Source organism: Zonotrichia leucophrys, chromosome 2, assembly GCF_028769735.1.
Source record: "Zonotrichia leucophrys gambelii isolate GWCS_2022_RI chromosome 2, RI_Zleu_2.0, whole genome shotgun sequence".
NCBI lineage: Eukaryota > Metazoa > Chordata > Aves > Passeriformes > Passerellidae > Zonotrichia > Zonotrichia leucophrys.
The window spans coordinates 7,143,845-7,167,051 of NC_088171.1; the positions used below are offsets into that span (position 1 = coordinate 7,143,845).

The 23,207-nt window shown below is 42.0% G+C and overlaps 1 protein-coding gene across 5 annotated transcripts in view; it reads right to left on the minus strand.

Annotated features, from left to right (window-relative positions):
* PRKAG2 (protein kinase AMP-activated non-catalytic subunit gamma 2) overlaps positions 1 to 23,207 on the minus strand; it is a 222,517-nt gene that overhangs the window by 138,768 nt on the left and 60,542 nt on the right. For 3 of the 5 annotated variants that reach the window (XM_064703863.1, XM_064703865.1, XM_064703864.1), the window contains exons 2-3: positions 16,498 to 16,569; positions 3,841 to 4,120 (exon numbers count right to left, since the gene is read on the minus strand). In XM_064703863.1, the coding sequence (XP_064559933.1) occupies positions 3,841 to 4,120; positions 16,498 to 16,569 (352 nt within the window). Of the gene's footprint in view, positions 1 to 3,762; positions 4,121 to 4,302; positions 4,354 to 16,497; positions 16,570 to 23,207 lie in introns of those variants that run through there. The other 2 variants (XM_064703866.1, XM_064703868.1) reach the window with 2 other exon arrangements.

Consider the following 23,207-nt stretch of genomic DNA (forward strand, 5'->3'; position numbering starts at 1 on the left):
TTCTCAAAGTGAAGGGGCTGCACCAGTGGCCATGAACACAGCTCACCCAAAAATATCACTGCAGAGCCTCTGCAGGGGCCTGAGGTGGATTTTTTGCAGAGGTGGGAGGCTCAATGTGAAGCCCCAAGCAGCAGTTTGCTGCTGTTATTTATGAACTACCTGAAGTGGCTGCCAGCCAAGTACATGTTGTGGGAAGGTATTTTTTTCTTTCAAGGCAAATCTTTTGTCAGATCAGATCTGTGAGGTTATGACCAGATGGGGTAACCAAAGGGAAGAGGCACAAAGATGAGTTATTGGATAGTGCTGAAACCTATGATAAAACACTGAAGATGAGCAAAATCTTTAAACTCCCAGCCTGAAGTGGAAAATATTTTAAGTTTCACATCTACAAATCACTTTCTGTTTTACCACTGTCCTACCCTAGCCCTTCCTAAACTGTGTATATTCAAAAAGGCAAAATAACTTAGCTGGGAAAAGAGCAACTACATGGGAAAGCAAGTGCTGCAAATACCACACATAGTCTTTAAAATGAAAACAAGCTAGGAAGAAGCTGCTTCCAAGAAAAACAAGGAATATGCAGAGTAACAGGTTAGTCTATGTTTTGAACAATGTGTGGGAGGAGGAAGTGGAGGGAAGATGGGCTATGTTATTTAAAACAAGGACTGCACCTACTTTCCCCCACACACTGATGATGACAGGAAAGGAGTGCAGCACAGACTCCTTTCAAATAAAGTGGGGGACAAAACAAACCCCAGGTCCCTGTGAACTTTTATCTGCCTTTTTTTTTTTTTTTTAATTGCTGATTGCCTGGATAAAACACAGATTTGCAGTAAACCCAAAGGGAAGACTCCAGTACAGTTTCCCAGAAGAGCCACAGCTGGGAGGGACATCTGCAGATCTCTGCTCTGATCCCTGCTCAAAGCAACTTTAAACTGGGCTGCTCAGAGCCTAGTCCAGTCAATTTATTAAAATCTGTCAGGGCAGCAATTCCACAGCCCCTCTGAAGCCCTGCTGCCACACCAGCCCCTCCAAGAACATTTTCCCTACATGTTCCTGGCACTTCCCTCCTCACTCCTACACTTTCTCTGGGCATCCCTGAAGGGGCTGGCACTGTTTTGTCCTAACCCCATTAGGAAACTGAAGACAGCACAAAATTCTTCTCCTCCTTTTCCTTCCTCCCCCTCCACCACTGTGGGGCTGCAGCCCCAGTGCCAAGGCCTTTGCTGGACCAGTATGTCCCCACCCTGTACTGGGGAGCCACAGCTGGACCCAGCACTGCTGATGTGTCTCACTGGTGCCAAGCAGAGGGGGAGGATGACCTCCCTTGACCTGTTGGTGATCCTCAGAGTGCAATCTGTTAATTTTCATTTTAGTGCAATTAATCCAGAACCAGCAGGGATGTAAAGGCAGCAAACACAGCTGATCTCAATGCACTCACAGTCTGAGAACTGATAAAACAACTTGAGCCTCATTCACTTTGAACACAGGCATCCCAAACTGTTTGAGAAAATGGGATTTTAATCACATAGGTTGTGACAATTTTGAGCAGTGGAGCATTTAAGCACCTTTAGAAATGTGGAGTCACGTGCTGGTTCAGCTTTTCTCAGAGCCCTTCAGCACAGCACCTCTCCAAAAGGCTGAGGTATCTGGTCTGAGGAGTGCCTGAGAAGTCTTGTATCTCAGGAAATGCTGTTCAAGCCACAGAGACCTTGTTTTGAGTAGCACACAACCAATTAACTTACTCTTTTGTAGCACATGGGGTTAGTCTATTTGCAAAGTAGCAGAATGCAGAAGTGTTGCTTGCAAAAATACAATACAGCAGGAATGATAACCTGTACTTCTCCAGAAGTCCTGAAAGGGTTTTGCTGTATAAAATCTTATCAAAGTTAATTAAATATAGTAAACTCTAAGTGTGTAATTCATTGCTGCCCCCTATTTAGCACATTCTGGATAAAATCCACTTTAATGTGGCAGTGAAGGGGAGGTGTCTGCATTAGACTCACTGTAAGAGAGCTAAATGCTGTGAAAGGACAATAAATGTCCTGTTTTGCAAAAAGAAGAGTTATCAATTTAAACACCAATTAAAATCAGCACACCCTTTCCAAGGGGCTTTTTCTTTTGTCTTAAGAACAAAACACCACGAGCACCCAGTGCAATTCCTGCAGGGCTCCCAGAGCAGCAGGGTCATGGATATTTTCTGTTGGCTCAAATATAGCATGGCCCCATTCCAAGCCAGCTCCTGAGGCACTGATGTGACCTTATCAAAAGGATTTTGCTGACTCCTGGAAGATTCCTTTATTTAATATTCTGTTGTACCTAGCTAGGACTTAAATAGTGCTGGCTGCTTAGATAAGTTGATTACAAGGTCCCAGGATGGCTTTTTTGCTCTGCAGTCTAAATTGCTGCTATTCATGCAGCAGAGATCCCTTCTCTGCTCTCTCCATCAGCAGAACACTGCCAAAATGGAAAGGCCATATTTGAACCGATGTGGACTAGCAAGAAGAGCTTAAATGGATTTTAAATACTGTGAAGTTTTAATAAGAGGGGAGCATAAAAAGCGTACTTGAACTTCAAGCAGGGATGAACAAATGTCCTTGAATAGATGTTTAGAGCTTTCTCTGAGTCCTTCAGAAACACTGGCTCCTACTTTCAGTCTCCTGGTGGTGTTTTAGAGAGAAGCAAGGAGTGGAAAAGATACCATTTCAATTAACCTTCAGCAACACTTCTGCTAAACAAAGAGAAAAATCGTGCATGGCTTTGTATTGCTGTGTTCTTGGGGACAAATCATTGTGGAATAACTTGTTCTGCTTAAAGCCAATGATTTTAAGATAAATTCTCAAAGAAAAATGAGAAACTCTCTCTACGATTTAAAATCACTGAAAATTATCAATACATTGCAGGAAACACATAGCCCAACACAGGTATATGAATTATCAATTCTGAAACTACATTGTCACAGAAGATTTGCCAACAATTTTTCATTATTTCTTCTGTTTACAGACTGAAAACTCTGATCTTAGAATCCAGCAAGACATTACTCCTCTCTTTCCCCTATAACTCTGCTCCTTTCCCACAGCCACTAAACCCTCATGCAGACCAGGTTTGGTTTGTTACCATCCCTGGGAAACTTTGTTCAGTAAGAAAGTTTTGAAATTGAAGCACATTCTCAATCCTGCTCATTTCTGAGTTCTAGCAGTGTGTTAATAGCACCCAGGCTGCTGGAGAGCTAAAATCTTTGCCCAGTATAAAGCTGTATACAGCAAGTGTTCTGAGCCAAGGAGGTTTGCTATGCCTTTCATATTCCTGCACAGGAGCTCAAATATCCCCTTAATGGTCATTTGATTGAAACAAATTAAATTTATTCCCATCCAGCAAAGGTTGGATGGAAATAAATTTGTCCTTGCTACAATTGGACAAATAAATACCAATTAAAGAACACAGCTGGAATTTCCTTTGGGGTCTACAGAACCTGTAACTCCTGAGTGACATCATCAGTGCCCACCTCCACCACACATCCCATGAATGTTTCCAGCTGTTCTCAAGTCTTAGCACTGGCATTGCTGAAACTACCCAGAAAACTCCCACTAATGGGGACAAAAGATTTCTAAACAAAGCACAGGAGTGTGATTTCCAACCTCAGTCCTGTGGAGGTGCCCATGGCCCTGCAGAAGTCAAACCTAAAGGCCAGCACTTCAGAAACCCACAAGACACGGTCAGAGAAAGAGATAATGAACAATTAGCACATGCCTCATCTGCACTTACTTCACTACCGCAGGTAAAGCATGGGCCAAGCCCAGAGGTACTGTGTATCTTCCTGAAATAACATGAGCAATTTCTTACTTTTTCTTGATCTGGAGAAAAACTTGATGCCCCCAGGAGAGGTAGACGGGTTAGAATTGGGGGAAGACTCTTTGGAGGAGGACCTGAAGATGCCACTGAAGCTCATTCGGCGTGGGGAGCGAGGGGGAGACTCCTGGTAGGGGAAGGGGAACACTGTTTTGGGTGAGCCAGGACTGTGCTTGGATCTCACAGGGGCAGAAACGGGGCTGGAAGGTCGGTTCTGGAGCCCCTTGGAGAAAAGGCCTTTGGAAGGGCTGCCAGCTGAGTAGCTTTCATCCACCTGAGGAGGAGAGAAGAAGGAAGAAAAAAAGAAAAATTTCCATTAATTCAGTGCAGTTCAGGCCTCCAGGATCTCTGATCTCTTCTCAACAGAGCCGACTTCTGCTTGTTGGGATGATGGATTAGCCAGAGGTCACCATCCCCTGTGTTGTCATTATAGTGCAAGAGTTCTATTGTCATTACATTGCAAAGGTTCCATATTGCCAGAGTTTCACACCTCCTTGATGTTTCTTGTAAGCAGCTCCTCTAGGCACTGACTCTTCCTCATCCTCACAGCAGCCAACTGACTCCAGTTCCCAACAATCCACTCTTTTATAACACTGTTCTTATTGGCTACAGCTGTGGCCTGTTAGCATCAGGCCTGCTCCTAATCTTTAGTAATTGGTTCAGCTGCAACTCTTTAGGGGATAAGATTACATTCTACACCACCTTCATTTACCCACACTGTATCCCCCTACACCCCAGCACCTGCCTCCACTGACACCCAGGTGTGTGTGTGCCACCTCTCTGGCCTTGTGCTGCCCCTTGCTCCTAAAAACACCCTGAATTTCACAAAACAATTTCAAAGTGTGCATACATTTTATTATCACACATATAATACAGGAATTTGCCTACTGCTTTTATTGTCACAGACATCTTTTATGATAAATTCTTTCTTTAGGATTTTTTCTCCTAAGAAGCTGTGAGGCCTCAGGAACAAAATGTAAACATTGATTATCTGCTGCTGTGGAATGCAACAGGTGCAGCTGTGATTGGTCTCATGTGGTTGTTTCTAGTTAATGGCCAATCACAGTCAGCTGGCTCAGACAGAGTCCAAGCCACAAACCTTTTTTATCATTCTTTCTTATTCTATTCTTAGCTAGCCTTCTGATGAAATCCTTTCTTCTATTCTTTTAGTATAGTTTTAATGTAATATATATAATAAAATAATAAATCAAGCCTTCTGAAACATGGAGTCAGATCCTCGTCTCTTTCTTCATCCTAAGACCCCTGTGAACACGCTCACACTTTTATCTGTCACAAACCCCTTTTCAAATGAAAGATGCCTGGCAATGAATTTATTTAAGGCAATGAATGATTGTGGTTAAGGAAACACAGTGCCCCAAAGTCTTCCCCATGAATTTAAGCACCCACCTACAGCTCTTAAATCTCCATCCCATGATGTGACTCAGCACAGCATACAAGTCCCCAAGTGCCTGAGAGGCCTCCATGCTGCTGGCCACAGCCATAACTGTGGGATTGCAAATGCTATCCCAAAAATAGAGGAGCCATTTTAGAGTGATGATGTTCCTGCTAATTACCTGAGCTGGGAAATGACCTTTCTAACAGCTGGATCCCTTTTGGGACCTGTGCTGCCTTTCCAGCAGTGTAAATATCTGTGCACAGCACAGCTCTGCACTGTGCAGGCTCACCCAGTGAGGGGGGGAAAAGAACCCAGAAAAACAAACAACAAAAAAAAGGGACTAAGATTAAATTCACCTCCCCATACAATTAACAGAAGCTGACCCAAAACCTCTGTGGGATTTCCACGTGCCTGGGCTATATGGAGAGTTTATTTCCTTCTGGAAGCACAAAGCAGTTCTGTGGGTATGAGGCTGCTGTTTTAGCTGGGGGCATTTCCCATGAATGAAGGGCTCTGTTCCTGGCAGGAGGCAGCAGTGGGTTCCAGGCCACCAGGGATTGCTTAGGCCAAGGCCAAGGTGGATGTGCCCCCAGCATGCCTGCTCCCCTCTGCCCAATCACTCAACACAAACCAGGAGGGATGGGGCAGGACTGTGAAGATGCCTCCTGATGTCTGTCAGTCCAGTTAGGTAAAGGCATTGCTGCCATGGGAGTCATTTTAGGGAAAAATGGCATCTTTCATTAGGATGACTGAGATGAAAGGAAACCTCATAGGCACATATGCTCTGCTTTGGGCCAGTGAAGGGCTTGTGTGTATGAACCCAACTAAAAATGGTCAGCAACGTTTAAAACACATGCAAATAACTCTCTTTTCAAAATAATGTTTATTCACAGCTCCAAAACAGGTGTAGAGAAATATGCACAAGCAGCATAATGGCCAAATAGCTGCTCCCTCCATAACCCAGGGTCCCCCTTCTTGCAGACCTTTCTGTGTCCTGCACACACACTTTGGACCAGCTCCTCTTTCCACTTGGGATGGGACAGAGCTGGAGCTGGTCCTGATGTGTGGAACTGCAGAAAGGCCTGCAGAGATTGCAATCTCCCTTTTGGGAAGGTTTCTAACCCCAAGGGCAAGTGGCACCTTGTCTGGGAGATGGATCCAAATAGTGTGGGTCATGAGAGGGGCACAGACTTGTGCCAGCACAGCCCTGGTTAGATGATGAATTCTGCTCTATGTTCCCCTGCACAGCACAGAGATGTCTGACAAGAGACAGAACAACTTTTTTTATAACTGCATTCCTGTTTTTGACAGTCTGGGCAAAAATGTCTCAAACATATACCTGTCCTTTTACAGATGAATTAGGGGAGCAGTTGCCCTCAAGGGGAAGTTTTCGAAAAAGATAAATCAATTCTAACTGAAGCAATAGCAACTACCAAAAGCAACAACAGACTCTGGACAGTCTCCACCTGAGAGGAAAAAAGCAGTGTTTCATGCTTAATGCAGTTGCCTGAGACTCAGGTTTGCCTCCTAGCTCTGTCATGGATTCTATGTGCAATCTTGAAGACTCATTCTAAATTATAAATCTATTCTGCCATGAGGACTGTATCTCCTTTATTCCCACTCTAAGTCTTCCAGCACTCAGACTGTCTCCCAGAGAGTATTTATCAAGAACAATAGGGCACAGTCCCTCAACTGAGACCAGGAATAATAACCATGCTATAGGAAATTAATAAACAAATTGCACGTTTGTCATGGGTAAAACAGTCCCAAAGTGATAGCTTTCTCATAAAAGCTCATTACCTTTACTAAAATATCATCTGTAAATCATCTGAGACTACTTATGCCTTGTTCTCTTCACAACTACACAGTTCAGAAGCAACCAAGTAGCACAATGGCACCTCCTTCTGCATTGCAATTTAAATAGGTCTGCTGCCAAATCTACTGCCTGAAAGTCAGGAGTAAGAACACTTTCTAGCTTATTTTAGTCATGATACAAATCTGCCACTGCTGCTGTAGTTTAGGTATGTTTTCAGGATGGCAAGCTCATTATATTTTTACCTGAAGTGAGAAGCCATGACATTTGTAAAGCCAAGGACCTCATTCTGGCACTACCCTTAATGCTTCCTGTTAACTTTTTTTTTGCATGCTTGTTTGGTTAAACTGACACACTGATAGGAAACACTTCGAAACAACTGCTGTGTCCTTACACACTAAAGCAATTGTAGAGATGCAGAATGTCAAACAGCAATTTGTAAAAAAGGTCAGTATTGCCTTGTACGTGCAAGCCAGACACAAAAACAAATTGTTCTCAAATTCTGAGCAGAAGCAGCAGGGTGTTTTTATTTACTGCAATCACAACCGGTTGCTTTCTCTCCATCGTGCCAGACAGATGAATTAATTAATTGTCAGAGCACCAGGGGCACACTGCTAAATACACATGTGCACACTACCAAATTAAAGGAAATTACTGCATTGAATTCCTCCCCAGCCTGTTAATTACACACAGGTTACACCCACAATCACGGTGGGCAAACACTTGTGATTGTGCTTGGGGAATTACAACAGGATTGCTTGCTTAGAATATCATTTGTGGCTAATGGATTGCAAGTTTTAAAAGATTGTTAGGTACTTCTGCAAGTAAAATCAGCAGCAACAGTTATCACAGCATATCCAAAAGTCATAAGGCAATGCTCATTTTCACACTTCAGCTGGGAATGCAGAATAATCTTTGGTGTGGAATAAACCTCATCAGCCCATGCAGACTTGGTGTGACAACTCTAGCAGCGATGCTAGAGGCAGGTTACACAGCTAGATCATTCACCAGCCTGTTTTGAATGTTTTTGGACCCATTCCCTAAAGCTATGATAGCCAGGTGGGCTGAAAACTCCCACATGTGCTTTGGAAAGATAACTATTCCCCCAGCTGAGCTTTAGCAGCAAAATAAAAGTATTACACCCTAGTTTCTCACATTAGTAAACACTGTGAATCACTTTGTGTTGGTCCAGGAGAAGCTGTAAAGAGAGAATGGGCAGAAATATGGAACACACCTAAAAACAGTAAAAATGCACACGGGGCTATGGTTTATGTTATCTCAAACAGAAAATTTGCCTCTTGGAGATAAGGAATCCAAACACACAATGCAAGTACAATACTAATCAATGCACAAATAACATCTAATAAAAAATTGAAAAATTCTTTTAAGTACTAAGACTGTTCAGCTACTAAAAAAACTCAACAAAAGCAAACAAACAAAAACCAAAGCCTTCCCCCAAAAACCCAACAAAAAAAAACCCAAAAAAAAACAAAAAGACAAAACAAAAACCAACAACAAAACATTTCTTGTGTGGGTTTTGTGCAAAGCCTAAATGGGACCTTTGAGCTCTCTGCCCAACACTGGACTCCTTAAATCTTAGAACTGGTCATGCTGGAGAGAAATGTCAGCCCCTGACCATATGCCTGCAGAGGAGCTGGAGCAGGGCTAAATTAGCAGCTTGGTGCCAGTGCCAGTGTAACCCTACCCTAGAGCAATGTGCTCCCCAAGGGAGGTGAAGCAACACAGCAGAGCCCTGTTCTACCTCAGATGTGCTGGTTCTAGGGACCAACTGCACTTGTTCAAGGCTAAACTGGTTATCTCACACAGCACTGACAAAAAAAACATCTCCTGAAATGCTCTAAGTTGTTATCAGTTTTCATGCTTTGCAGCACAAGATGATCCCCAGCTGGGGACCAGGGAGAGATTTTGCCCAGTTTTACACACTAAGTGATCACAGGCATGAAAATACATCTAGAACTAGCCACTGTTGAAAACAAAGCAACAAAATGAGACATGTCTTACAGTGTTTGGCATCTAGCAGACTTAGCATTCCATTTCTTGAGAATTTTAAGAACCATAAAGTCAAGCAGCTCTGGAAGATTTCACTACAAGGAATAAGACTATGAAAAGTGCCCCTGTCATTTCATCTGGATGATGGAATATTTCTCTCTTCCTAATTTCTTCCTTTCTCCTAGCCTAGAGTTTGGCTCTGCAACAGGATTGTGCCCAAACCTCTCATCTTCAGACCAAGAGAACATTCCTTGACCTGCTTTACTTATTGCTCTGGTTAACACACATCACGTGAACAACTTTGTATCTTGTGCTGTTAAGAAATATCCACCCTGAAGATTATCCAGGTCTTCCTGTATAAGATCCCTCCCTATGATTAAAAAAAAAGAACAATTTCCTTTGCATCCGCAACAAATTCGGTGGCTCTGCTATTTTTTTGCTTCAGTTTTACTGGCAAAGTCCCAGGATTGATATTGGGGAAACCCCAGCAGTTCTGTCCCTTCTTCCAGCACTCATCCTTTCAATACCAATCTTTTCCTTCACCTATTTTCTTACCTGGCTTGCAATTCTTCATCTCATTTCACAAGAAATATTGAAGTGCACTACACTTACTACCATATGATAATCCCCAGTGCAATGGGCTAAGATAGCAAACGATTCATATTTCACCACAAACTGGTCTCTTGTCATCCTCACACCACCCACCTCAGCCCTGCCACAGGCAAAATTTTTCCCAACACTGTTATTTTTGTTCCTTTGCTTTATATTGAAATCTGATCATTCTCTTTTTTTGCCTGATAAAGTCCTCTCTAAGAAGAAATTTTTGGTCCCAACACAAAATTTAAGGAGCACTGAACTTCAGGGGAGAGAAGTGTCCTGCCAGAGTTGCATGCCCAGAAAAATCAGTGAGCTCTGCTGAGAACACCCTGACCATGGCCAGGTAGAGGCTGTGTTGTGTTGCCATTATATTGCAAGAGTTCTATTATATTACATTGCAAGGGTTCCATATTGCCAGAGTTTCACACCTCCTTGATGTTTCTTGTAGGCAGCTCCTCCAGGCACTGACTCTTCCTTGTTCTCACAGCAGCCAGCTGACTCCAGTCCCCCTCAACCACCCAATCCACTCTTTTATAACACTCTTGTTATTGGCTACAGTTGTGGCCTGTCAACATCAGGCCTGCTCCTAATCCTTAATAATTGCCTCAGCTGCAACTCTTTAGGGGGTAAGATTACATTCTATACCACCTTCATTTACTTATGTTCTATCCACCCACAGTGTTAGAAATCCAGGCACTGCTTGTGCCCAGCACCTCTTCACAGCCATCCCCTCTGCTCTCCTTGACTGAGCACAAAGCCTTCCCCAGAGGATGCTCTCTCTGAAAAACCTCTGGTTGAGGTTCAGTTTGGGGTGAATTTACTTTCATTTCTCAAAACAAGCTGAAAAAAATATTCTGTCTAATACAAATGGGCTCAATCTAAACAGCCTTTCAAAATGCTTTTGAATTTAAGTGAAAATTATAAAATGCTCCTGAGCTCTGTTCTGTTTTTCTTCAACGCTGAACAGTGAGGAAATTTATGGAGCACTATGGAGTTCTGTTTGATTTTACAACAGTGAGTTATTTGACCTTTATTATGCCTCTTCACTTAAAAATTTTTTGAAAGGCAAAGAACAGAAAAGGAATTACCTCCCACCATCCTTGACAGGGATAGTAAACACAATTAGAGACAATACAGCAGATAGATGTCTGCACTTGTTTCCTGCCCTTCCACTGAATCCCAACAAAAAAAGCCTTTGATAAAGTTAATTGGATGATTCTCTCATTCTGCTGGAATAAAAGAGCTCACAGAGACACAAGAGCTGACTTCATTAGACTGAAAGGTAATGAAGGACTTGCTCTCCCAGTGTCACATTCAGCACCACTGGTCCCCTTCCTTCTGCATGAGCTGTACCAATTGAGATGGCACCGTGTTTTACAGGGTCACAGATGTCACTTCCCAAAACTAAAGCACAATGACACTTTCCCAGATTAAAATACAATGGGATGGGGCTGGCTGCTCTGCAGGCTCTGAGAGCTCTGCCCTGCTGCACACATGGCCAGGGGAAGGTTTCCAGCACTGAGCAGGGCTGCTCAAAGACAGAAAGCAGGCATTAGGAAAGGGAAGAGCAGGGCTGGTCCCTGTCCAATTCCTAATCCCTAAGTACATTTATGTCAAAGCAGAGGATGGGGAGGAGCTGTGCACATCACAGTGCAGTGGTTGTTGCACGTGCCCTTGCCCTGAAGTTCCCTGCATTCCCTGCAGGTGCCCTATGCCAACGCTGTGGCACTCTCCAGGACTTTCTCCCCATCTTCACTGCTCATAAAAATGGACAATTAAAAGTAAATCCAAAGGAGATTTGCTTGCCAGGGAATGAGGAAGGAGGGGTTGAATTTTTTTCTTCCTCTCTGTTATCCAGGGGTTGCTCATGCCATTCCCATGAGTCACTGAACAAAACAAAAAGAATTCTGGGACCATAGCAGGACAAAACACTCCTTGGAATCCTTCAATGTTGGAGTCACTCCTGCAATAGTCTGATTCTAGTCCACCACCATTTCCCTGCATTGCTGATAGCAGAACAGTGAGTTAGTGACGCACCGTCAAAACAAACCTCTACTTTTACTCTATTCCTTCATTTGCACATTGTACATTTGTTCACTGAACCCAAACTAATCCTTTATTCACTGAGTCACATCCAGAACCCACAAACAGCTGATTACCTACAGCTATTCTCAAAATCTAACTCAGGCTTTGTGAAAGACTTCCCAAAAAGTCTGCATTAGGTGCTCCTAGATACAACTGATCACAAGTTGGCCAAATGGAGGTGGGCTGTTTGTTTGCAAAATGTGTTTTAAGTGACTCATGTCATTCTGCATTAAAGACTCTTGCTCAGAATTTACCCCTCTCTCCCCTCTCATTTTTCTGTGAACCACAAATTGTACCAGTAATGAGTCTGTCTATCCTTCAAAACACTGATAAGGTATGATATAGTACAGCAGCAGAATGTTTTGTCTGCCTAGAAACAAAACTTTCCACTGGTGAGTCTCCATTTATTTTAGCAGCCAGGTTTTTATTCATTTACCAGGCTCCATGTTTATTCAGTCTCATTCCAGTTTCTTAAATAAAAATGACTTGTGATACTTTTTTATATACATGACACCAACGCTATGACATTTCTCAACCCAATTTATAGCTCATTTAAACCCCCACATTTGTTCAATAAGAGCCATTTACAATTAATTTCAATCCAAGTGAGTCTATTATAACAGCATCATTTACTAGCCAACATTAGCTATTTCATTGTTTTGCTCAGGACTAATGTTTGACAAACCTGTACATTATCCTAATTGCAAACATCATAAATATTAACACAGTAATTGCCTTTTTTGCAGTCTTTTGAAACTTCATCTCTGCTCCATGATTTATTCACAATCAACACTTGGCAGAGAAAGCTCTGCCACTTCATTCAAGAGTGTTTCATCAGGGTTGTTTGGATTTAATTTTAAAATATCTTACTTTAACAGCTTGTGCTTTAAAGATACTTAAGCTATTAATAGGATAGAGCCACCTTTGTAATCTAAGATAAACATCTCCCCAGCTTTGTCCTCACACAGAGAAAAGAATTTTAATGCACACTTCTTTTCAAAGCTTTTGTCTATATTTTTGTGACAATTCCATTATTGCCATAAAGAAATGGATCAATATTATTCTTCAAACATCTTTTCTCCCACCTCCTCCCTCCTCCATCTATAATTTGCTAGCTGAGTTCTCATAAAAAAGTTTCCTGTGTCATTTTTTTTCTTTTTGATCATTCACAACCCTGGGCTTTAAGCTAAAAGTAATGGCTGTCAGTTTCCTACAATCTCCACACCTTATCCCTTAACCTCCATTTGAGATGAAAGATCTATAAACATTCAAGGTGTGAAGACCTCTAAAATTGAAAGAGCCATTTGGGTGCAGAGGGGCACTCATCCCTGACTGCTGCCCTGCCACACTGTACCAGAACTATTTTCTGAATGATGCCACAATCACTCATCATTTTCCAGGTCTCTAAACTTCCCCTCTTCCACTGTCTTTTCCCAGGCTGAGGAAATGCAGTAACTCTGATTGCTTTTCAGCTCTCAGTTGTCCTTGTCCATATTTCTGTCTTTAATGATCCTCTGTGCAGGAAGGATTTAAGCCATTTCTGGAGAGCCCCAGAAATGGTGCATGGCAATACCAGTTGCTTTAGACAAAGCCACCCACACAAGTGTTAAGGCATTTTTTCTGGCAATAAGAAGGACAAAAATATCTGTCCCAGGCACCTTTCTCCACCACACCAGGCCAAACATTTCTCCTTCCTTCACAGTATTATATTCTCCATCTTCAAAACAAGAGAGTGAAAACTAGCCCTATCCTCTTCATGCCATTAGTCATAAAGGAAAGAAGAATACATCATTTATAATAGTAGACATATTAATGAGAAGTGATTAAGGCTGAACTTTAGGAAATGTGTGTCACTTTACCACTGCTGCCAAAAAAATTTCTATGTGAAGCTGAACAAATAATTCTAGACTTGAATTTCCTAGCTGTGTAATGAGGATTGTTGTCACAGGATAATGATTGAGAGACACTTGCATGGTAAACTGCTGAGAGTTTCTGTGAAAAACGTTAATTCAGTTTCTAAAAGCCCTTCAAAAAGAACAGAGAATTAAATTAATGGCAGATTGGAAAAATGGGTTGTGAACTACTCTTGATCTATAGCCCAGGTGACAGAAAAGTTAAGTGCAGGAAGAGAGACATCTCTGATGAATTGCCTGTCTCCAGCATGATGAGTGAATGGAAAAAGCCAAACTACTGATGAAATACTGACTTTTAATAGAAAAAAGTGACACACCATGCAGTGGTTTCAAACTTGAACTAAGAAAAACCTTCCTCCTTGAAGAGTAACTTGGGGACATTTTTTATGTATCAGCAGTAGGGACTGGCAACGTTTTAGTTAGAATTAAATAAATTAGCAGTGTGATGTCGCAGACATCTTTTTTATGAAAAATCCTTTCCTTAGGATTTTTCCTCCTGAGAAGCTGAGAGGCCTCAGGAACAAAATGTAAACAATGATTATCTGCTGCTGTGGAATGCAACAGGTGCATCTGTGATTGGTCTCATGGGGTTGTTTCTAATTAATGGCCAATCACAGCACAGCTGGCTCAGACTCTCTGTCCAAGCCACAAACCTTTGTATTCATTCCTTTCTATTCTTAGCTTAGCTAGCCCTCTGATGAAACCTTTCCTTCTATTCTTTTAGTATCGTTTTAATGTATCATAATCGTTTTAATATATCATAAAATAATAAATCAAGCCTTCTGAAACATGGAGTCAGATCTTTGTCTCTTCCCTCGTCCAAGAACCCCTGTGAACACCATCAGAGTGTGATGCTACTCCTCATTCACTACCAGCAAAAATCCCATCCTTCTCATTGAGGAAAATGACACATTGGATGTCAATCCATTGTGTAGCAATGGATTTTAAAATATTATCTCTTTTTCTTTATCTGAAGTGGGGCACTGCCAGTTCCCTTCTTACCATTTTGTTGCATGTGTTGAACAGAGCTCAAGTATAATAGTAAAAAACACTAGGTCTTACACACTCAGTCAAAAAGGTCAGTTAGAAATAGAACTTCAGAGATTAAGCCCCAGCTCTGTGGTTATTGAAGTCAGTTGCATTTCCATAAGCAGAACTTGCCCCAGCATTTAGCAATGCTACAAAAAAAGAGGCAACTATTGAAATGTCCTTCCAGTTCTCCCAAGACAGGAACTCACCAAAGGCCAGGTGGTGATCTAAATCTGGACTCAATAATCTCAGAGGTCTTTCCCAACCTCAGTTTGTGCTTTTGTAAAAAAATAGTCCTGAGACCAGTTGGAAGAAAATGACAGGATTTAGGAACACTAGAGTGGAAGTCATTAAATGATTTCATGCAATTCTGCACACCAGGCCAATGAGCCTTGGCACATTATTTCCTCATGACTGAGATTCATGCATCTTTCTCACCTTTCTTTGTGGAAAGAAGGTGATAAATGGAAAAATCAAGTTTTAGCCAGAAACCCCTGCCTTCTTCCAGCATGACTATCCCTTCCAAAAACATCACATTGTTCCCTTTATTCAAACCCTCCAAACAGGCACCTTTTGGTAGCACTGTATATTTTAGCTTCCCTGGCATCTACAAGGGTCCCCCAGCATCAGCATCTCCTACCTCAGTCTAAAAGGTCCAACACAGAAAAGAACAAGGAAAATGTTATAAACTTATTCAATTGCTGATGAATTGCAGAAATTCTTAAAACATCTGTCCTTAGCTGTGAATTGCAAAGGAATGGAAACTCATGCTGTCAACAGAGCTAAGTTATTATTGTGCTAGATGCAGATCAGCTTCACTAAGGAGTGTTTATTATGTTGTCTGCCCTGCAGACTCTGCCACATGGCTTGTAGCAGGTTTAATGGTCATGGAGGTCCACAGCCTTGTAAATACTGTGACCAGTGAAACTGGTCTGAGGAGTAGCTGAAGATCAGCTTTTGGGGGTGCCTGTGGATTGGAGGAGAATGCCTCTTTGCCAAGCCCAGAACGTGGCTGGTAGGAGGCTTCCATTTAGCAGACCAGCTTGTACTTCAGTGCCTTGTGAAAATGAGGAGGCCAGGACCTGAAGATGACAGATTCCACCATTTTTATTGCTCTTAAGATTGCACAGGCACATTCCCAATGTCATCCATTGAATGTGCTGCCCTGATCCTTTTTAAAGCAGGCCAGCTCTGTGACTACACTGGCTTAATTTAACAGCATCAGAAAAACAAATCAATGCCTCCAGAAAGATAACCTTGAGTTAATCCCACACTGAGGAGGAAATTTTCTATTCTGTTCATAGGAAGGCTCTACCACTATGGCTACAGCAAATGAAGGCAATTCATTTTTCCAGTGCCAAGGACAGAGTGGTCAAGGACAGTGAATAATTAAAACCCCCATAGACAGAGAGCAGCCAGCAGGAGGCAATTCCAAGAAAACCTTCCAACAGCCACAGATCCCTCCTTGAGCAGTGTATATTTCTGCAGCAACACCTCAGATCTCTAAGGTAAAGATATTCCTGAGAATACAGCTATGCAACATCACCTCACTGATTTACAGCTGTGTTACACACAACATTGCAGTGTTTACAGCACCAGCAGCTTGCATCCTTCACAGGTTATACTGCTCAGGCACTACCATGGGTAAGGTCTGCAAAAGCCACTGGGTTTGCCTTAGTGCCCCACTCTCAACAGGTTAATGTATGGCAGGGAATATGCAAACCCCAGGCTTTTTTAAGCCTAACAAATTGTGTGCACCACAAGGGATCGAAGCCCTGCAGAGAAGGGGAAGCTGGGATAAATCCTACCTTGCGAGAAGCATTTTTGTCCGTGCTCTCCACATCACCGTCCAGGAATGGCATGGCAAATGAGCTGAGATCCTGCAAGGACAGAGAAGAAAAGGGGATGTATTTTAGTAATGCCTTCTTCCTTCCATCAGAGAACCCCATGACTGAAGCCCACAGGTCTATTTTCAGAGTGCCCACTGCTTCACCCACAGCAATTGCTAGCAAGCAATACACAGACTCTGCTGGTTCTCCTGGGCTGGGAAAAAATGTCAGATATAAGTCACAAGTGAACAGGGAACCCTCAGCAGCACTTGCACCACATCACCATCAAAAACCACCTGCACAGCCAAAGTCAAAAGTCCTGTGTTAAACTTTCAAGGGGAGGTCCTGAAATCCCATAGAAAAATTGGTATTATAGTTTATTATAAATTATAATAAACTTATAAATTTAAATTGTAAGTAAATTATAGTTTAAACACATCCACTTGCTCAGCAAATGCCTATCTTGCCTTTAGTGGGTTGCATGATCTTAAAGCATATTTGTGGCAATAAACACAACCTGAATGAAAGCATGTCAACATTCTGAGAAATACATGACTTCTAAAAAAAGACAGAGAAAACTGACATGGTGCTCAGGGAGGAAATAACCTGCACAAATGGGAGGGGAGCTCCCAATTCTGCAGGACTGAAGACAATAAAGGCATAAGAAAAGCACACATGCTCATTTTTAACTAACAAAAACAAACTGCAATTATATTCCACCTCCTGCCGTCTGTTCTGTTTATGATACTTCATGTTCCAGCCACAGGGTTTTTAGAGCTCCTTTCTACATGCATAAGGAAATTATGTTAGTGTCAAGTTTAGCATCTGTTTGAACAGAAAAGTACATAATGAGCAATTCTGTGACCAGAAGCATGAGATTGCCTAATACTGTGCGCTGAAGAGCTGAGACTTGGGTCTTAAATTGTGTTCTAAATGTCAGGAACACCTCTCCAAAACAGAACCTCCCAGATGAGAGGCATCACCCTTTCCATGCAATGATTCAGTGCTTCTCAACCACCACATCTGCATCCATTTAAAAGAGTTCCAAATATAAATAAATAACAATTTCACGTAAACCTAATTTGTGATCAAACAGAGCTTAATTAAAAATTAGCACCATCCATGAAGTCTGCAGGGCTTGCTTGTCTTCAGAATTCAGAGCAGCCACAGGTCTAATCACATTGCTTTGTGTAATCATACTAAAGTCAAAATATGCTCAAAAATTGTGTATAACTCAGGCATAATTCTTAGCAGTGTTTGAAAATACGCTGGTTACATAACAAGCAACAAAAATAAGGAACAAAATATTGAATTACTGGAACTGAAACACATGGGAATAATTCATGCCAAGTTGAAAAGGGAAAAAAAAAAAAAAGAAAAGCAGCAGCCAGGCTTGGCCAAGCTGGCCCCAAATCATTGGGCCCCAAACAAATGTATTCCTGACAAACTCTGTCTGCTCCCAACCCTATCTATGCACCTTCAATGGGAACTATCTACAAAGCTCAGCTATGTAACATCTCCCTCTTGCCTGGGCATCTGTATTTCACATCATCTTTGTTTGCAAATAAAACATAAGGAAACATCTCAAAACCAAAGGAAGAGATTAAAATTAAGATTAAAATTACTTACTCCATATAAAAATTATTTCGCCATAAATGGCATTTATAAACACCATCAATATACAGATTATCATCACCATTATTATTATTGCTTCACATGCTACTGCAGGACTTAATTGAAGAATCTCTGTGAAATTATTTAAGAGCCTAATGAAAGTTATACAAAACCATATCCCCTTGTGTTTAATTTAGCCAAAGGATTTACCAACATTTTCCTCTACCCATCTTCAGTAGGGCAGAAGCTGGAATCTGATGTGTGCTAAGTAATTTTCCATGGAATAAATCAAGAAAATAACCTCTTTTGAGCTCCACATATTAGTAGCTCTATATTACTCCCTGGTGTAACTTCCAGGAAGGAAAGCAGCTATTTAGGAAGGCTGGAGACTGGATGGCAGATACTGGGTTGAAGAGGACACATATCTACTAATCAGGGTTGAAAAACCTGTTCAGAAATCTAGAACTGCCAGGAATGAAAGCAAAATACCTTATTTGAGCAGAAACATTCAAAACCTGGAGAGGGTAGGTAGATACAACTATTTTTCTAGGAACTAAATTTCAGTTCTCATTTAAATTTTTTTTTTCCAAATTTAAAGCCACATATATATTAAAGTCTGGAGTCTAACAGTATCATGAAACCCAGATGATGACTCTGTTCTGATTTGTATCTCTCAGATACCATGGAGGTATTGTGACTTCATCTATCTTTACATCCACAACAAATCTCTACCTGTAAGCCAAAATAACTGAAGCTGGAGCCCTCTGGGCAGTATGAGACCTTTTTATTTTGTTAATACAGCACTGCTGAACATTTCAAAAAGGGTAATAATTGTACTTTTAGTCCTGTGAAAAAGTCTGTAATTGAAACTGTTACCTAACAATTTTTCAGTCTTTCATGGGATTTTATATATGAAGGCATCCATTCACAGAAGGGAAAAAATACACATATTAAATACCAGGCTACAAATGCTGCTCTCTCAATTCCAATCTGTTGGTTAAGCAAGGAAACGTTAGGTGGTTATTTCCCCTTCATGAATATTTCTGCAGACTACAGATAAATAACAATTTCTTTCTTGTGTTCCTCTTTAACCAGAAACACATGTGATGATGCAGTTGATGATACAGTAACTCTTTAAAAAACCACCAAACAGAAACAAAAAACCAAACTGCTCCAAAAGTGTTGCAAAATACCACAGAACTCTTGACAGAGCAATGGTGCAGCCCCTGCCCTTGTCACAGTTGTGACTCTCTGATCTGATGCCAACAGATACACACAGGAGGCTCGCTCTGCCAGGGACTGGGGACTGGAGCTGTTCTTAGACAGCTTTGCTGCTCTCCAGCTCTGCTTTGCTCCACTTGGAAACAGCTCCCTGGACAGCCACACAGCTCTGCAGTGACATTTAAAACTCCATCAAAGGCACACAGTGATGTCCTGCTAGGAGGAAGAGTCCTTCAGACTGCAGAGCCCTGGCTGCAGAATGGCATCGAGCCCTGTGTCCATCAGTCCTGCACTGAATCCTTGGACAGACAACTTCTGCAGAGACCTCAGCCTGTGATCACCCCTGTACAGAGCAAAAGCAGGTCCTGGTGCTGCTAACCTGGAATTAAGAGTATGAAAAGCCTGGTTTGGAAGTTTCATTGGCTTTCCTGTCATGCTTGTCCTCCTTAGCCAATCTTTCCATCACTCTGCTCCATCTGACAGGCAGACATCACTCCTGCCATCCTATTAGAAAAAAGGACCTCTTGACCACTTGAGATCTACTTTACAGCCACAAAGCTGCCCCAGATTTATTTTGTTTTCAATCCACTTTTATTTACAGAGGTTGTCATGGCAGCTCCTGTTACATTCACTGAGGAGCACAGCCCCAGGGGCAGCAGAGCTTTTCCTGGAGGAAAGCAGAGCTGTGACACAGCAGAGCCATGGCTCAGTGCTCCTGTCAGCAGTCAGGCTCCCTCCTGGCGAGGGAAATCCCCCAAAACCCAACAGGTGAGTGTACAGTGCAAGCCAGGATTATTTTGCTGCATTTACATTTATTTTCTCTACCACTTCTTTCCCTATTTCCTCTGGGCTAACAACAGATATCTGGAAGGTCACAGATTCTCCATGCGAATTTCTCCTCCAAAGGTGAGACTAACTCTAGCACGATTCTGACCTGGGTTACCCCTACATCTAGAGGATGATCCTTCTAAATTCCAGCCCCTTTTCCTCTGACATCTCTTATATCAGAATATTTGGGATTATGTGAAAAGAAGTAAGAATAAAATTAACGTTCTTTGTTATCCTGGGTAAACAAAGAAACTTTTTTCAGAATTGGTTTGGAGAATAGGAAAGAAAACTACATTTGAGTTTTGGCTGGCATACATAGGAGCAAGATCTGGTTAGCCAAACCATTTTTCACCTTTTCCAGCCAGTTTCACTGTTTCTTTCTTTGCTGGGGAGAGTTCCTGCCAAAAAAGCTTGCCCAGACACACTGGTCTGGAGGTTGCTGCAGCTGGAGACCTTGGTGTAAGAAATGGGCTTCCAGCGATTCTGCTGCAGAGGCTGCATACTTAAATAACACACCACTAAAGCCTTGAATCCAGTAAACAACACAGAATAAACAGGATTCTTGTTTTATTATTGTTTAGCTTCAAGGCTACTTTGGCAGCCAGGCTGATAAAGCTTCTCTGCAAGGGCTGAAGCTAAAGAGCCAGCAAGGGCTGGGGCTGACAGGCCAGAGACCAATTTCCAATGTATTTTGGGTGGAAGTTGGACCTTTTTATGGCCTCACTTGACAGTGGCCCAGAATTTCAGGGCTGGGTATCAAAAGTGTTTTTCACAAACAACTCCCTGCTGGCATCTTTTGCAACTGTCTATTGAAACATGAGGAATGTGAGCAACAAAGGGGTGTAAAATCTGTGCCCACAGTGGTGGGTCCCCATGAGAATGGTCAACTCCTTGGCCACATTTCAGAGGTGACACAGGTCAGAAAAGCTTCATGGCAGCCCCATAACCAAGCTCTGCTGAAAGTCTGGGTTCCTCAGCTGTTAACAAATTCAGAGTCGTGGTGTGGGTAGCATCACGCAGTCCTGACTAGGGATGGTGTCACCTCTGAGGCATTATTTTTCTGCCTCACTGAGTTCTATATATGTGCTAGGATTGCACCAAATTTAAGGATGTGAAATGCCTGCCAGACATTACAGTTTCTTTTTACAACATAACTCAAGCAGAAGGTGACACTTTACTAAGGCAGTTTTCAATATGGGGAGACAGCTCCTTTAATAAAATAAACAAAGAAAACAACATACAGTGGAATTAAGCTGTGTGTTGACAAGAGCTCTGATCTCACAAAAGATTGATAAAAGCTGCACTCCTCAGCATCACACCTTAACAAAATCTCCTCTCTGCTGATATTACTGAGCTTTGAGCACTTCAAGTACCTTAGCAAGGACAAAGAAGGTCAGGATTTTTATTAACATCAGCTGTGAACAGTTTCTTTCATTGCATTCTGCACACCAGCAGATTTTTTTAGATCAACCTTGAATTTGTACCTATTACAAGCCTATGTAAAATTCTGAACAGCAAATATGCTGCATATGCTAATAGCCTGTGAGCAGAATCCACAGTCTGATCTCTGTGGAATAGAGGGCATAGCTTGGTAGCTCTGCTTGAATAGAAAATTCTCTTTTTCTGAGAACAATCCTATCTAGAAGCCTTTGGGGATTTATAACAAATCAGCCCATTATTGCACAAGGAAAGACTCAAAACTGACATACCCAGGCATTTCTGTCCTTTTGTTATTGTTGTTTTGATGTACCAGCTATAGTAAAGTATAATAAGACTTGCTACATTCCTTTATTCCTTTAGGAGTAGGTTGCTCATTGCTTTGCTTTTCTCACTCCCCCATGCCATCTAGACTGTAGCATGTGTTTTGGAGAGAAATATATAAGTTGTACTGTGAGACTGAGAATGCTGGTGACTAAGTCTCAGTATGACTCAATGGGAGTGGGCAGGAACAGATGTACAAAGCTGGTTGGATTTGTGCAAGACAGCTTTGTACTGCACAAGGCCATTACAATTTATCTGTTTGCTATTACTTTTAAGGCTATTTGTACTAAAAAAAAAAAAAACAAAAAAAAAAAACAAACCCCCCCCCCAAAAAAAACAAAACAAAAAACCCCCAAAAAACCAAAACAAAAAACCCCATATGTGTAGGTCTGGAGAGTTTGAGAGGATAGAAATAAGATATAGAGACTTGATTGGTGAGGCTGTACCTTGAATCCTGTGCTCAGTTCTGAGCCCCTCACTACAAGACAGATATTGAGGGGCTGGGGAGTGTCCAGAAAAGGGCAAGAGGATGGTGAAGGGTCTGGAGTACAAGTCCTATAAGGAGCAGCTGAGGGAGATGGGGAAGTTCAGCCTGGAGAAAAAGAGGCTCAGAGGACACCTTATCCCCCTCCACAACTCCTGAAAGGAGGTATAACCAGGAGGGGGTTGGTCTCTCCTCTCAAAAAAAGCAAGAGAACAAGAAGAAATTATGAAGATGGCAGGTTTGCAGTGAACTCTTTGATCTTGGAGACCTTTTCCCCCCTTAATGATTCTATGATTGTGTCTACAGTATGAAGATTCCAGAGGCAGCACAGCCCAGGGATTATTGTGTGACTGTGCAGGACCAGCTGTGTGCACTTCAAGGTGGACACAGCATCACACTTGAAATAACAGAAGTCTCCCTAAATGACATGCCTGGAACAAATGGAAAATATTCAGTCCCAAAGTGGCACTATCTAAGATGTTAGGGAGTAATGGCTGACTGAAATCTAACCCAGACCTCAGTGTGTGAAAATCCCCATCCATCAGGTGATTATTCAATGTTCTGTGCAAAAAAACCCCTCACATACGAAAGCTTGGCAGAAGAAAACCAGGCTGTGTGCAATTCAAAGGCATTTCTTTCAGCTGCAACAAGAAGTGGACGTGGTCTACTCAAGGAGCTACTGAAGCCACTGTTCTCACCACATGTCCTCCAGCTTGGATTGCCACCACTTGGGCAGAAAAAGCTGCTAAAAGTATGAGTTTTACAGGGAAGAGATTAAAGA